The 17,126-nt window shown below is 45.3% G+C and overlaps 1 protein-coding gene across 2 annotated transcripts in view; it reads right to left on the bottom strand.

Annotated features, from left to right (window-relative positions):
• GALNT14 (polypeptide N-acetylgalactosaminyltransferase 14) overlaps positions 1-17,126 on the bottom strand; it is a 227,605-nt gene that overhangs the window by 75,314 nt on the left and 135,165 nt on the right. For both annotated transcript variants that reach the window (XM_004029060.5, XM_019021547.4), the window contains exon 2: positions 6,711-6,880. In XM_004029060.5, coding sequence (XP_004029109.3) covers positions 6,711-6,880 — 170 coding nt within the window. The remainder of the gene's footprint in view (positions 1-6,710; positions 6,881-17,126) is intronic.

Raw genomic sequence — 17,126 nt, 5'->3', positions numbered from 1 at the left:
GGTGTGTCTCTATTTGTGGCTGCTTGTCTGCCAGATGTTTTATGTACCACTTGGATAATGGCAAATCCACCTGTTGTCACCAGAATGGGGTGATGGGATGGAAGTGGGATGACTCGAAAATGAGGACTACTTGTTGGACCGGTCAATGCTTTATGTATTGAAATGTAATTGTGGCTAATAGTTCCCTATTGTATTAAAATGTAATTGTGGCTTTTTCCACTAAAGGTAACGGCAAAAAACGCAATTACTTTTGCACCAACCTAATATATGAACAGCAGAACTCCTCTGGACAATCATCTCAGACTCACCCCAGCTGGAAGTTGTCTGTTCCTTACAGTGAATTCGTTATTTAAAACACATCACCTACCTCCCACCCCCAGTACATGTAGCCCCATTTTATTCATCTTTGTGATCTCACAGGACTTAAGCAGTGACCTGGAAATGAAGGCTCTCCTCTGTGTTAGCAGAATTGTTGACCTCATGAGGGGAAGTTGGAGCTAGGATGTCCCCAGGCAAGCTCCATGTTTTGTTCGATTGAGGTGAGTGGGGGCCAGTGTATGAGTATATATCTGGAATGAAGAGACCATAAATGGAAGAATGCATTCATCTATAATTGTGTGGAGACTTGAGGAATGATGGAGCTTCGAGGTTAGCCAGTCTAACACCTTTATTTCACAGCTGACAAACGAGGCTGAGAGGAGCAGGGATGTGCTGAAAGCCACTCAGGGGTACCTTGTTCTTGCCTTGTCACCTAGCCTGAGACTAGTGATGAAAGGACAAGGTTGCAGCAGAGACATGCATGTCTACAGGCTGACGACAGAGGTTTCCATTTCAACAGTGAAGATCACATCAAATGCATGTAAGGGGTGAGGTGGGCACGGGAAGGTTGCTAAGCCCAAGCATGAATGAGTAGGGCATGCCTGCGAAGCTGTAGAACTTACCTTTTGAGCCATCCTGGATGTAGCATCACTCAGTGCCCACCGCCAAGGACCCTGGAAATCCTCAGAAAGGCTCAAAGCCTGCCCCTGTCTTAGCTTCTTCTACTCCTGCCCTCTGCCATCTCACATTCCACATAGACTGGACTGTCTCTCGTAAAATACCATGGACTTCACAGGTGAAGAACCAAAAGAAAAATGGCTACTCGCTTCCACTCCAGATATGGAAATTAAGCCCCCAGGCCTCTCTGGGCTCCTTTTATCACATGGTGCCCTGCATGGCTTGCTTGTAAGGGGTCCACACCGCCGGTGCATCTGGGGATTCAATCAGCACAGCTGCCTGCTGGGCGAAACTTCTACAGCCTTCCTCCTTCCTCCCCCTCCTCACCCACCTGCTGCCTCCCACGTCATGCGGCATCTTCAGATTCCTGAGCTGCTCACCCCAACACCCGCCCTCCTGGCAGCACTTGCTCTAATGCTCAGCTAATAGTTCTCCGTTTCAGGCACTGTCCAAACGCATCCTATAAATCAGAATCCAATTACTGTGGTAAGAAAATTGGAAGCAAATTTAATAAGCTCAGACCCCCCCCCACATGCGGTTTCTTCACCCTTCTTTTTTCAGTAACGAGAACTCTTTAAGGGAAAAGCATTTTTCCTTTAACTCAGAGTCTATTCTCCTGATTCCTTCTACAAGGCCCCTGAGGATCGAAGGGTGAGGAGAAGGGGCTTCCTTTAGCTCCTCTTTTCCTTGCTACACGTAAAGCAGGTGGGAGAGGGTGGTCAATTGCTTTTCCAGTGTTACCCTCCCTTTCATTTGTTCAACATTTATTGAATTCCTATCACACACAAGGAAAGCACTGTAGGAGATGCTCAACATGTTACTCACCCCAGAGGGCAACTGATATCAGTAGGACCTTAGCTGCAAGGCATGATGGGAACACAAAGGAGGCCCACCAGGGGCAAAGACTGTATCAATATGATTGGGTATCCTCAAGGAACCAGAAGTCCAGAGTGGGCCAATGGCGATGGGGCCAGGAGTGACCCCACAGTAGGAGCTTCTCAGTAGAGGTGATGCCAATTGCTAGGAGGATGGCAGGACATAGAGCCTGTGAATGAAGAACTGGGAAAGGAGGGAGGAGCAAGAAGGAACCAGAGAGGCCAAAGTCTCCGCAGAGCCCGAGACAGAAGTCATGTCAGTGGAGAAATGGAGAGGGCTGTAGTGTGTGGGGAGGTGGTGGCCTTATTGCAGGGCCTCTACTCTCGACTCAGACCCTCAGCCTTTTGGCTGCACCAGTCCTACCTATGAACTTCACCTGGGCCACAAAAATAAGCCACAGGTACAGGCTGATGCTCTGTGGTTTCTAAACTTGAGTCAGCATCAGAATCACCTGTAGCTCTTGCCGAGACACAATCAGTTCAGATCGCTAAACTCCACCCCCAGAGTTTCTGATCCAGTAGTTCTGGGTGAAACCTAAGAGTTTGTGTTTCTAACAAGTTCCCCAAGTGAAGCTGATGCTGGTGGCCTGCTGGTTTGGGGAACCAGAATTTGAGAATAGTTGTTCTAAGTCCCTGCTATTCAAAGTGTGATCCATGGACTAGCAGCGTTGGTATGACCTGGGAGCTTGTTAGAAATGTGGACTCACGGGCCCCGTCTCAGACAAACTAAATCAGATTTTAACAAGATCCTCAGAGGGGTTCTTTGTTTGCCTATTTAAGTTTAAGAAGCGCTTACCTAGAGCAGTGGTTCTTAACCCTGGCTGGGGAGCTTAGAAAAGAGATACTTCAGCCGGTTGGAGTCTGGATATCAGCACTGAAAGAAAGCACCACAAGTGATTCTTGTAAGAAGCCTGGATTGAGAAATGCTATGACCGATGCTAAGGACCAGCACCCCACACTCATGGGGATTTGACACCACTCACTTCCACTTCTCTGGCATTGAACCTGACCTTGAAACCCACCTCTGTTCTCCTCTGCCCCCCTCACCATCCCTGACAACTTAGTGATCTTAATGCTCTTTCCTGGTACTTGGGGTATAGATGTGTGCTCCGTTTGGGGGTTTAGTTGCATCTCTTGCCTGATCATCTTGAGTTTTCTCACAGAAACCTCTCCTTCCATTCCTGGCCCTTCAGTATCAGCCTGCCCACATACCCTGTAATAATAGCAACAACTAGAGTTTGAAAAATATTTACTATTAGGTAGGTAAATATCTTATATATATATATAAGTATATATAAATATATATATTAGTATATATATACAAAATATATATATATTAGTATATATATAAAATATATATATTAGTATATATATAAAATATATATATTAGTATATATATATAAAATATATATATTAGTATATATAAATATATATTAGTATATATAAATATATATTATATATAAATATTAGTATATATAATATATATTAGTGTATATATAAATATATATATTAGTATATATATAAATATATATATTAGTGTATATATAAATATATATATTAGTGTATATATAAATATATATATTAGTGTATATATAAATATATATATTAGTGTATATATAAATATATATATTAGTGTATATATAAATATATATATTAGTGTATATATAAATATATATATTAGTGTATATATAAATATATATATTAGTATATATATAAATATATATATTAGTATATATATATTATTTGATCTTTATAAAAACTGAATTAGGTAGGATCATTATTGTGATTTTTACCCCTATTTTCCAAAAGAGGAAACTGAGGTACACAGAAGCTAGGCAACTTTAAGTTTACTCCTAGTCAGCAGCACAACCAGGACTGTAAACAGGGCAATCTGATCCCAGGATCAGTATCCTTAGCCCCTGGACTATTACTGCCTTCCATTCAACTCTGCTTTTTAAAAGAAGGCTTGGCCTTGTCCTGTTGCTGGTGATGGGGTTGATAAAGCATGTTTACATTTCATTTTTGAGAACTTAGGTAAAAAGCAGGGCTGGATTCACAGCAGAGATCTTCACTGCAATTTCGCCTCAAGGGGATGTCTATGGCAAGGTCTGGAGACATAGCTGGTTGTCACAACTTGGGGAATGTGCTACTGGCTTCTAGTAGGCAGAAGCCAGGGATGCTGCTAAACAACCTACAATGCACAGGACACCCTGCAACAATGTATTATCTACCCCCAAATGTCAGTAGTGATGCAGAGAATCCCTGGTCCCCAGAACACAGGTCACCAGCAGCATTAGCTGTTCAGTTCTGAGGCAGACAGGGCCCAAAAGGCCCCAGGGCCCTGTCAGCCCAGACAGGCAAGCTCCAGGAATTGCATCAGGATGAAGCCGGGACACAGTGGGGAGGCTGGAATCACAGAAGAATTAAGAGACATAGCTGATGACTCCAACCTAGAGTCAGGGTTTCCCTGAGAACTAAGAGCTGGAAGTGTGAGATCCTATAGATAGAAGGGCCCAGCTGAAAGAAGAAAACAGGGCTTTGCTGGCAGTCTTTGGAGCTCTCATCACCACAAGGGTGACACCAGTATGGTGACTAAACTTGGCTTGGAGATGGCTGATCCAATTGGTGGCCCCTCACAGTGCTAGCCTGGGGCTTTGCACATAGTAGGTGATCTATACCCCTAGATGGCTGCTGGTCCCATGTGCTTGCCCTCATTCTCAATCACCTGACCTTTCCTTTTCATGCACATTCAGAGTAAGTTCTTTAAGTCCGAAATTCTCTGAGTAACACAATCCCATCTCCCACAGGGCAAGGCTCGTGCCCTGAGGCAGACATATGGCTGATACACTTTCCCTTTTTGTCTTCCCAAAGGGAGTCTAAATTCTGTCTAAATCCTCTCTTCCCTTCTTGCTGTAATCCCAGCAGATCACAGTTTCTTAACAGATGGAACACACTGGGCTAGGTGCAAAGCCTGGAACTGGACACCGTGAGCTGGGCTCCTTGGAAACAGGCTCAGTTCTTCATCACCTACCACCACATATGCCTAGCCCTTGCAAAATGTTAGTTTCTGCCTCTAAATGGTAGAAGAAGTTAAGTGTAGAAACTAGTCCTGCTCAGGGTATCCCCAAGTACCTGCCTGCTCAGTGAATTACTTGTTGCCTTCTTTCTGCAGGTGGGAGCAGTCACAGGTGTCTCTCGGGGGGCTGTCATCCAGGTGCGCCAGCAACTTTCCTGGCTAGGAGACCTCTTTGTCCCTCAAGAAAGCCCTGGCCTCTGGACTCAGAACAAGGGTCCACCTGCCTAAGACCCAGCGGAGCTTCTCAGGTTCCTGTCTCCTGTCTCCTCCCTCTTCCCCTCTTTCCTATCTGCAGTTTCTGCTCGGGGAAATACAATAACCTAATATTTAAATAAAATTCTCTCAGATGCCAAGGAGTAGGACAAGTGCCCAGGATTTTAAACAGGAATAATACAAGACTCTGATTTTCAGACGCTTTCAGGCCAGTAGAAGGGAGTAAGCAGGTATAGCCCACGCCCTGGGTCTTTGGCAGTAGGGGACTGCCAGGAATGCTGCTAAGGCAGAGCCTCATGGGTCCCTCGAGGGGAGAGTTAAATTAACAGAAAGTCAGAGTTAGAAGAAGCTGTAACATCATCTAGTTCACCCCCCTTGCTATATTCATAGGGAAACCAAGACTTCAGCTGCTTTTGGCAATGATGGGGATTAACAAGGACTGGTTGAGTCACTCCAAAGCATACATGCTGTTTAGAAGACAAGGTTTCCGAGTAGTGCAACCTAGTTCGGGAAATGGAGTCCGCCAGCCTTCACAGGGTTCCAACTTAAGAACTGCCAGAGGAATCAGCCTCATAAGTCATGAAAATTCCTGCTCTACTGCTCATAAACCCCAGTTTCCACAATGTGAGTACCCACGGACCCAAACAAATATAAGAGGCTAAGAAGCTAACACCAGTACCACAGCTTCTCAGCATGCCAGTCTGCTATTTAAGACTGATGCAAAGTCAATTTCCTGCAGCAGACAAGAAAGGCCCACACAGGTCTTTGGCATTTCTGGGCCCCCAGTTTGGAGGCCAGGAGCCCGGGAGTGGAGGAGCTGAGATTGAGATTGACCTGCTTACTAGGTCTTACCAGGGAGCATAAGGGCTGCTATGACTCTAAAAAGGGTCGGTCATGAGGCAGAAAGTCTTCACAAAGCCTCTGCTTGCTAGGAAACAAAACTTTCTACGTAGCTCCAGGCCTGATCTCTGCAACCCACTGAAGGCATGGCCTGACTAAAGGCTGGCAGGATGGAGCTGTGTGAATGAGCCCCTCCAAAGGCAGACAGAAGAACCAATGGCAAGCTGGCTCCTCTTCTCACATGGTGAAATGTCGAACGGCTGGCACTGGAAGGCTCTCTCCCAGTCACAGAAAACACCACTCACCTACCTGCCCCAGGGTCCAATCATCCTGCCTTCCCCTACTTTGGAACCCAGCCTTGGGTGTGGGAATCTGCCAGGGAAAAACAGGCCTTGGCTGTAGTGTTTTTGGTGCTCTATGGGTTCGTGTCAAATGATCCCTAAGGTGAGGAGCAGGTTAAAGTGAAAGAGGCCACCCCTGCCCCCAGCCTCCTGGTGGGAACTGGGGGGTTTGGGATTGCTCTCAGCAGTAAGCAGTAGGCAACACAGACAGGGTCAATCACCAAATCCGAATCCCTTTAGTGTTCAACTGGCAGCAGATGGTCCAGCCCAGTTCTTAGCACTGGTGCTGCATATAGCAGGCCCCAGATCAAGCCTGCTGTTGATCTCTTTTGACTGCCGGGGTAACAGAGTGGGAGAAGGAGGAAGTACCTCAGATGGCGAGTGTCCGGGACAGCCCGATTGCTGGAGATCCGCTCACTCTCCCGCTGGTTGAAAGCATACAGCTTATAGGGGTCGTCACCAACGCGCCACTTTTTGGCATTCAGATACCGCCGCTCATCAAACTGGTCCCACACGTCGTCCCAGTCAGCGTCCGAAGGCTGCGTGACACGAATGGGAAGTCTGTGAGAATGGCTCCCTGTCCTCCACTAGCCCCCGTTTGCCTATCAGTACCCAACCCCAGAGACCAGGCTTATTCTGGCAAGGTTTGGCTCAAAGATGGGGTCAGAAGCAGAACATAAACTAAACCATCAGCAACAATAAAAACAGAACTATGACAACGACGGCTGCCACCATTTTCTGAGCACTTCTATATACTGGGTGCTGTTCTAGGATCTTGACTCACATTACTTCATGTAGTTCTCAGAGCAATTCTATGAGAGGGATGCTGTGCATACCCTTATTATACAGATGAGATAACAGCCTGGAGAGGTAAGTACCTTGCCCAAGATCCCACAGTTAGGAAATGGCAGAACTGGAACTTGAATTCTAGTATCCCAACCCCAGAGGCCATCTCTCCAGGGCAATCTGAGAATACCTGGTGTGAAAGTGCTTGCCCCATGACTGGCACAGAGTTTCACGAATGACTGTCATTCCTCCTCTGCTGTAGAAGAGCCAGCGATGGGAAGGAAGGAGGAGTTCCGTCTACAGTGGTGTGCTACTCACCACCACCCTATCTGTTCCTTTCTTCCTCCTACCCAGGAATCTGGTATTTTTAAGAAGCATCAATGGGGGAGTGAGTAACAACCCTCACTGTACGTGGATGGAGCACTTTAGAATTGTAAGGTGGCTTCTGTATTCATGATCTCATTTCATCTTCACCCAAACCTTCTGAACTGAGTAGGGAAGATGAAGTTCCAAAAGGTTGACTGGCTTGTCTGAGGTCACACAGGTGGGAAGGGGCAGAGCTCAAAGCAGAGCTCAGTCTCTGTGGCCCCTCCAGCAGAGGAGGCAAGGGAATGCCTCCTAGCCACAGCCCAGGCTGCCTAGTGTGGGTCTGCCCTGCCCACACCGGTTCCACAGCCAACAGACTGTCCACATAGCTAGCAGGAGGTGTGGACTTCAAGGCCTTGAGAAGCTGGACACTTAAATTTGGTGGTCACTTCCCAATGCATGTTAGCACTCTCACCCCTGGGGAGGAGCTGGTCTGTATCTAAAACAGCTCAGAACTTTCAAGTTCATAAAACATAAGACTCTGTGTTTCCAGGAAGAAAGTGCTGATCAGGTTCTGATTGGAACATGAGGGTTGTTGGTATCCTGGGGCTGACATTGTCCCTGAGGATGGGATGCTCATTCATGTGTTACTGAACCCAGTGGCCGTGCAAGTGTCTCAAGCTGCATGGGTACTAACTAAGGGCACTGAGGTGAGAGCTGCCCATCCCATTACTGAGTAGAATGCACCTCCTGCACTCGGGAAACCTGACCAGGGTGGCCCAGGGCAGGCTCCACAGACAGCAGTGCAGGGGCTTGGCCCACGTGGCAAGTTAAGAGGGGCTGCTGGCCAGTGTGCATGTTCATCTGGGCACCATGGTGAGCTTATCCAGTAATTGATCTCTCTCTCTCTGTTATCTCATTTTTAAAAACAGCATTCTCCTGCTAATAGCATAAAATGAAGCTTTGGAGACCAGAGATTTTTATCCAATAATTGATTTTATTAATGTCCTGTGATACTGCGGCTACAGAACATTCTAGAGGAAATCGGTGGGGGTGAGAAACCCCCAGCCTGTGTTTTGCAATGTCACAGCCTGATAGCTATCACCTCTGCTTGGAACATCACCCCACGGTAACCTTGAAATCCCATCCTCATGGGAAGGGCCATAGAACTGTCTCCCACTGGCTTGTTTCCAATTTAATTCATCGCAATTTTCTAAATAAGTTGTGAGCCCTTATGGTGCTCCGAGCTAGAGAAGAGTGATGTGGAGCTGGAAGGCCCCTGCTCTCGAGGGGATTGCAACATTGCAGAGAGACATGCATGGAGATGCCTGTAACACACCGCAAAGTGAGTTCAATTACATGAGCACGATGACAAGGCTATGAGAGCAGAGGAGTGAGGGGAACTGGGGACAGCTTCTTGAGTAAGGTGTCAAATGAGTTCGATCTTGAAGGATGAGTAGGGATCTTACTTTGCTTAAGGGAGGATAGAGAGGGAAAATAAGTATGTAGCAAAAAGCCAGATAAAAGGCAGTATATTAGTCAGGGTCCTCTAGACAAGCAGAACCAATGTTGTGTGTGTGTGTGTGTGTGTGTGTGTGTGTGTTCATGTGCATATGTATACAGCCACATATGCATAACAACATTTCAGTCAATGACAGACTGCATATACGACAGTGGTCCCATATGATTATAATACTGTATGTTCGCTGTACCTTTTCTGTTTTGATATGTTTAGATACACACATACTTACCATTGTGTTACAAATGTCTACAGTATTCAGTATAGGAACAGCTGTACAAATTTGTATTATAGCCTAGGAGCAACAGGCTATACCTTACAGCCTATGTGTGTGGTAGGCTCTACCATCTAGGTTTGTGTAAGTATATCCTATGACATTCACACACAAGGATGAAATTGCTTAATGTTTCTTTTTTTAGAGATGGGGTCTCACTCTGTCACCCAGGCTGGAGTACAGTGGCTCAACCATAGCTTATTGCAGCCTCAAACACCTGAGCTCCAGCGATCCTTCTATCTCAGCTCCCAAGTAGCTGGGATCACAAGTGTGCACCACCATGCCCAGCTCATTTTTTTACATTTTATTTTTTGTGGAGACGGGATCTCACTACGTTGCCTAGGCTGGTCTCGCACTCCTAGCTTCAAGCAATCCTTCCACCTCGGCCTCCCAAAGTATTGGGATTACAGGGGCCACCATACCTGGGCACTGCATAGTACTATATGATCTTTTATATATATAGTTTAAGTTGACACAGAAAAATATGTATTATAAATAGGAATTGGCTTATGTGATTATGGAGGCTGACAAGTCCCAGGATCTGTGGTGCTGGAGATCCAGCAAGAGCTGATGTTTCCAGTGGGGTCTGAACGCAGGAAAAGCCATGTCGCAGCTCAAAGACATCAGCAGGAGGAATTCCCTCTTAGCCTTTTTGCTCTATTCAGACCTTCAGTGAATTAGACGGGGCCACCAACGCTGGGGAGGGCAATCTGCTTTCTTCAGTCTACTGATTCAAATGTTCATCTCATCCAGAAACACCCTCGCAGACACACCCAGAATAACATTTGACCAAATGCCTGGGCACCCTGTGGCCCAGTCAAATTGACAAATAAAATGAACCATCACAGGCAGGAAGGCCCAGAGAAAAAAAAATCTGTTCAGGGAATGGCTAACTGAGGAATAGCAAGGCTGGAATGTGGATTGCAAAGAGGACATGAGTGAAAGAAAACTCCAGAATGTAGCTGAGTCTGCCTGAAGCAGGTCATGGAGAAAACGTCTCTGGCCACACGTGGAGGACAAGGAGACCAGCTGGGAAGCGGCCTCGGCCATCTAGCCAGGTGGGAAGGGACACTGGAACTGGGGCCTGCCTAGTGGGTCATTGCCTCCCTTTGCTGGAGAGGCAGGTGGAGGGGCAGGCACGCATGACGACACCAGAGAGGGTGGGCACAACTGACCTCTTGGCCTCACCCCACCTCTACTCTCTATTCACACCAGATAGAGGCATGGGCCCAAGAGGGCCCGAGGCTGCTGGTTTCCCTACAGGGCAGCTGAACATCCCAGCATCCCTGGCTACAGTGCCTTCTGGGAGCACCATGTGCTGTGAGCTCTCCAGAATTTTGGAACTCTGGAATTCTGGCCCCCAGCAAGCCAAAGCAGCAGCCAGGCTGGCACGAGAAATTGAAAGAAGTCATGGAAGGTGTCCTCGGAGAGGCCTGTTCCCCTCAGACTGTCATGTGCACAAAGCGCAGTCATAGTCTGCTGCACTGAGACCCCCTGAGGGGGAACAGCCCATACTGGGAGCTGGGCTTTTCTACAACAATATCTGAATGTATTAAATAATGGTGAAGGTGTGTTTAAAATAATACCACTACATAAAGAATAAATAAAATAAAATAATATCACTATTTCAATAGCACTTTATATTTTATAAGGCAGCTTGCACATATATCATCATGCAATCCTCACCCAACCCCTATTTATGCAGGGCAGGACCAGTTTAGAGAGGTTAGGTGGCTGACCCAAGGTCATCGGCTGTTAAGTGATGGAACCACTGATTTAAACCTCCCAACACCAAAGACAGAAACAACAAGAAGCATCTCCTCTACTGAGGGTCAGTAGGCAGAGAAAGACCCTGGGAATTGGCTTCCAAGCTCTTCCATTCATGAGTCCCCACATCCAGCTTCCAAGAGTCCAAAGTGCCACAGGAGGGCACAGTGTGGGGTGTTCTGGCCACACCATCACAGGACACCAGCCTCCTCCCTGACTCTGCATGGGGCCTTTGCAGTACATTGTATCTATACTGTGAATTCCATTTCCTGGCTCATACAAATATCCGGGAAAGCTTCTGAACACACATGCTCACCTTCCCACACTTCCCTGGTACAGGAAGTGATACGTCCCGGGAAAACAAGAACAAATACCCAGGAGCTCCCAAAGGGCTCCACTCAGAACTGGGCCCACTCCTGTGGGGCCTTCATCAGCACCCATGGCCCCCAAGCAAGACTCTGCTTCACTTTCTGACTAGAATTTATTCAATCTAGAGGGAATGTGTTTCAAAAGTATGATGCCACAAACAGAAAACACAAACGTTATCCCGTTTAAAGTTTTATTTTTAATTAACAAATAATATCTGTATATATTTATGGGGTACAATGCGATGTTTTGTTACATGTAGACGCTGTGGAATGATCAAATCAGGCTAATTAACATTTTTATTTCCTTAAATATTTATTTATGGTGAGAACATTTAAAAGTCTCTGTTCTGGCTATTTTGAAATATGCAATATATTTTTATTACTAACTATAGTTATTCCTCCTGTCTAACTGACTTTGTACTCTTTGACCAACATCTCCCCCAGCCTCTGGTAACCACCATTCTACTCTCTACTTCTCTGAGTTTGACTTTTTTTAGGCTTCACATATAAGCGAGATCATTATTCAGCCTTAAAGGAGCAGGAAATTAAGTGATTTGTGACAACATGGATGGATATTATGCTAAGCGAAATAAGCCAGGCACAGAAAGACTAAGACATAATCTTTTCAACAGAAACTGTCTCGTTAAGTCTGCCAAACCCCTGGCCAAGACCATTGCTTAAATAATCTGGCATCAAAAACTAAAGCTCGATGGCACATCCGTTAAGTTGCTTAATTTCTCTCCTCCCACCATGCTTCAAGGAGAAATCTTGAATCTCCTTTTCTCCTTCCTTCCCTGGGACTGTTTTTACTCCCTCTCACTTCAAGCAGATTACCTGGCTCTGAAATCCTGGTGTATCTCTCCCTTCTGTTAGGATTTAAAGCTGTTGTACATTCCCACTCATGCTTTTGTCTCTCTCCCTTCTTTCCTGAGCTTGATACTACTAGTTCTTTCTTACTGTCCCAATTGTCTTCTTTTTCACCCTGAAAATGAGAAACTCTTTATCCCTTTGATACAGCTTCTATCCTACCGTGAACTGTGTCTGATCCTGAAGAGAACGCCTCAAATTTACCCTGTAATAAATCAGCTAACACCCAGGAAGAATACTTACTACGTGTCATAACTATTTACATTTAATATTCACAATAATAGGTACCAATATTACCTTTCCATAATTGGGGGTATGTAGGCACAGAAATAACAGGTCCCAAGTCCTGTGTCTGATATTACACAGCTTGTCAGTGCTGGAGCTGGGATTAGAACTCCGGCAGCCAGCTCCAGCCCCCATGCTCTTTGCCATTAGGCAGCACGGCCTTATCACAGCCTCACTGCCATTTTCTTGGACCATCTTCAAAGACTCACTATCTGTGCATTTCCTGTCATTTTCCTCAGCCAACTTCTTTCTTTGCTTTGGGCTATTCCTCCTTCAAAGGATGTCTGCACTCCCTTCACCATCAGCCCCTCTACTCTTCACTCTCCTTGCTGAGAAACCCTTCTCCTCCCAGCAGTGAGCTTATTCCTAACAGCCAAGGCCAAAAAAGGAGGTACTCTGCAGCTGGATTCCTGCAAGAAGGTGGGGATGTGCTGCTAGGTTAATGTAGAAGAAGGTCAGAGTAGAAAACAGCGACGTAAATTCTTATTTAAAGAGGATATCATGCATCTATCCATCCAACGTTGGAAGCTTCAGCATAACACGCCACTGCCCCATGGACATCCCTCCTGGGTCCAGCTAGTGACACAGAGGTCCCAAATAGCCCACTCCAACCTTAAAGAACTGCAGCTTCTAGAAATGTCCTTCTTATATTGATCAAGAATCTGTCTCCTGGTAATATCTCCCTTTTGGATCTGGTTATGCCCCCATGGCCATTTGGTACTAGTCTAATCTTTCTCTTTCATAGTCTTCAAATATTTAGTGGCAGCTATTATATTTCCCAGATATTCCAACCCCTGGTACCATCATTGAGATTTGCACCTCCGAAAAATTAACACACAGGAGTGTGAAACTGGTAGCAAAGGGTCTGTTCTAGACCAACTGAAGTCAGATGGGTTCATCAAGGAATTCAAACACAGTGGAGACCCTGCCATATGTGTGCTATGAAAAGGGAGATATCACCCAGCATAGAGGCTACCTTTTATATCAACGTCTCATGGACAGATGTTGTTCTGTGAAAATGCTGTGCCTATGGTAATGCCTGCCATTCACTGGGCACTTACTATGCACCAGGCTCTACACCATATTTTATCAGGAGGAGAACCCTTTTCTCCTCACCCAGCAGATCATATTTCCATGGAAGAGTTATCTCCTAAGAAAATAAAATATGGTGTGGAGCCTGGTACAGTCAGTGCAGGAGAACACGTAAAACCCTATCCAGGGCATTGCTGTGAGTGTCGTAAACACTTCCAGTGTTTCTTTCCATCCTTTCATGCTCCTCCCCAAGGGAGGCAAAACTATTCTCACCGGTTGGAGCCACACATGTTTTGCTGGTGAGCAGGACTCCTGTGTGGTAAAGCCATGGCCTAGCCCTCTAGTCTGCACTTCCACTGTCCAGGTGGAGCAGGTTGTCCTGTTCCTGTTACTGTCCCTAGGTAGTAAGCACACACTAGGCTTACCTTCTAGAAGCAAGCCTATCTCACCCAAGTGGCTGTTTGAATATGTAGATCTGGGGTCTGTGCCACCATCTCTCCCTAAACCCTGAGTGTTCTGGTCCCTTGGTTTAGAGCTGAAGTGGGGATATAGGAAGCTCCACTTCATCCTCAGGCAATTCCACATTGTCCAACTCAGCTTTTACCCAAAGCCTTTCCTTAGGATTAGAGGAGCTTGCTTGTCTCAGGTCATGAAATTAATAAAAGTATTATTCGTTTCCCATTTGTTTGCAGATTTTTTTATGTGTTTCTGTATTGGTCAGGGTTCTACAGAAAAATATCACCAACTGTGTGTGTGTGTGTGTGTGTGTGTGTGTGTGTGTGTGTGTATACACAGAAATTGAGAGGACAGATTGATTGATTGGCTGATTGATTTCTAGGAAATTGGCTCATGTGATTATGGAGGTACAAATCCAAAATCCTCAAAGTAGCCTGGAGACCCAGGGAAGAGCTGCAGTTGAAGTCCTAAGGTGGTCTGCTGGCAGAATTCCTTCTTGCTTGGGGAGGTCAGTTTTGTTCTTTTAAGACCTTCAACTGATTGGATGAGGCCTACATACATCATGGAAGGCAGCCTGCTTTACGCAAAGTCTGCCAATGTAAATGTTAGTCTCATCCAAAAGACACCTTCACAGAAACAGCAGAATAATATTTGACCAAATATCTGGACATTGTGGTTTGGCCACGTTGACATATAAAATTAACCATCACATCTCCCCTTATTAGGACCCCAGAGGGAAGTGAGGGGTACCTCAAATGAATTCTAACCCCCACAAACTTAAGATATAGTAAGAAACTATATCCCCAATTTTCAAATGAGAAAAGTGAGGCACAGGGAGGATAAATGATTTGCCCAAGTTCACACAACTGATGTCTGTCTCAAAGCCTGTACTGTCTTCCCTCTTTCCAACAGACCCAGTTTTAAGTAGCTGTGGGGACCTGGAGTTCTCGTCTCCATGTAGCCAGGCTATTTCCAGGACCACAGCCTCTGGCTACCTGATACCCCTCAGTGTGCCCTTGCTTTCCACTAGCTGGAAGCTTCTGTTATCTAGCACCACGGCAAACCAGATACTCCCAGGGGACTCTTCATGCTAAACCATAACTAGATTCTACGAGGGTTCTGATGCATTTCTGGTCTTTCTAGAAGGAAAATCTTCAACATGAAAGGAGGAGTGAAGCCAGGAAAAAAATACAGGATGCGGAAACTAGAGGTAGGGTAGTTGAATGATAAGCAGAGGTAAGATGTGAGGCTGCCCTCAGGGTAAAGGTCATTGAGAAAATAAACCGTGGCTCCCAAAAGGTAGAAAAGCTGAACCTGAGTCTTCTGTAATTAAGCCCAAGAAGGGGACAAAGTGGTCCAGATCAGTTGTACCCTGGCTCCCAGAAGAAGCAAATGTAAGTCCTATGTGGAGGAAAACATCTCCAATTTAGGACCGCAGAATTCCCACAAAGCTCATCAAAAGATGAAACCACAATACAAAATCACCAGACACACAAGGAAACAAGTCACTATAAGACAAGACAAGTCTACCATGTGAGAATTAGTGGAAACTATAAATAGATTTAGATGCTCCAAGGACTCTGGATACAGGAATACTAGATATAGAATAAGGCATAACTGTAGATAAAATGTTTAAAATATGGTATAATGTAACAAAACTATACTTGTACTCCCCAAATGTATACAAATAAAAATAAGTAAAATAAAATATGGAATAAAAATTAGTAAAGAACAAAAGACAAAAAATGGCTGGGTCGATTTGAAAAAGAACCAAATCAAACTTTCAGAAATGAAATAATAATGATGGAAAGTCAATATCAAACAGGCCCAAGAAAATTGTTTATAATCTGCGAAGCATTTTCACTTGAATATCTTGTTTTTACTACCCCTATGAAGTAGCCAGGCTGGTTATACTGTTACCACTTCACAGATGAAAAAACTGAGGCTCAAAGAAACAAAGGGGCTTCTTCAAATCATATAAACAGTGAATTCAGGCCAGGCGCAGTGACTCACCCCTGTAATCCCAGCACTTTTGGGAGGCTGAGGTGGGCGGATTACTTGAGGTCGGGAGTTTGAGACCAGCCTGGCCAACATGGTGAAACCCCATCTCCACTAAAAATACAAAAATTACCCGGGCGTGGTGATGTGCGCCTGTGGTCCCAGCTACTTGGGAGGCTGAGGCACAAGAATTGCTTGAAGTGGGGAGGCGGAGGCTGAAGTGAGCCGAGTTCATGCCACTGCGCTCCAACCTGGGTGACAGAGTGAGACTCCATTTCAAAAAAACAAAGTGAACTCACTACTGAGATTCTAATCCAAGACTTTTCATTTCAAAACTGTGTTCCTTCCATATCACCAGATGCTCCAGTCATCCACAAGACCACTCTTCCCCACTGCCAGCTAGTCATAAAAATACAAAAGTATCTGCTTACCCCTATACCTTTCTGTTGTCCAGCCAGTTAGGGAGTGACTATATTTTTCCAAGGGCCAGCCAAGAGAGGGAGACGGTGCAACATAATCCCCAGTGAAATGCTAACATATCACCATATGCTCCCATATCATACTGCTAATATAACTCCCACCTGCAGAGAATGGATGGTCTGGGAAGAGGATGACTGTCAGTGGCAGACATTCCCCACAGCGTGCAGAACAAGTTCCAGTGAGGAAGGAGGGGCACCCAGCCCTTCGCTTGCCTGGGCTCATGCAAAGGAAAGAGCTGGAAAATCCTTTCCCCTCACCGAGGGACCGCACATCAATTATGGATTATTAGATAAGATCTTCATTTTAATATTTCCTCCATGTATTATCACCTTCTTCCTCTCACTGGAATTCTCTCTTGGGAGTTATTTAACTGATGTGCAGAAATCTAAATTTAATTTATTATGATCTAACTCACTTTAGAAGCCAAATTACCCTGCACTGGAGAAGGATCAAGTCAATATCCCACTTGGCTTTCTATTTATCTTCTGTGCGGGTTTCTCTCCTTCTCTTTAGTATTCATTTTTATCTCAGGTACTGGTAATAAATTTAAATTTTCCTCAGAATTAAGCAATTGCTCCTTCAATGTTGTAGTTTAATGGTTAGTATTAATTATATGAAAGGCACTCCTTAAATAGTTTGATAGATAG

Source organism: Gorilla gorilla, chromosome 12 (genome assembly GCF_029281585.2).
Source record: "Gorilla gorilla gorilla isolate KB3781 chromosome 12, NHGRI_mGorGor1-v2.1_pri, whole genome shotgun sequence".
NCBI classification, from domain to species: domain Eukaryota; kingdom Metazoa; phylum Chordata; class Mammalia; order Primates; family Hominidae; genus Gorilla; species Gorilla gorilla.
This window is presented reverse-complemented; position numbering and strand designations above follow the sequence as displayed.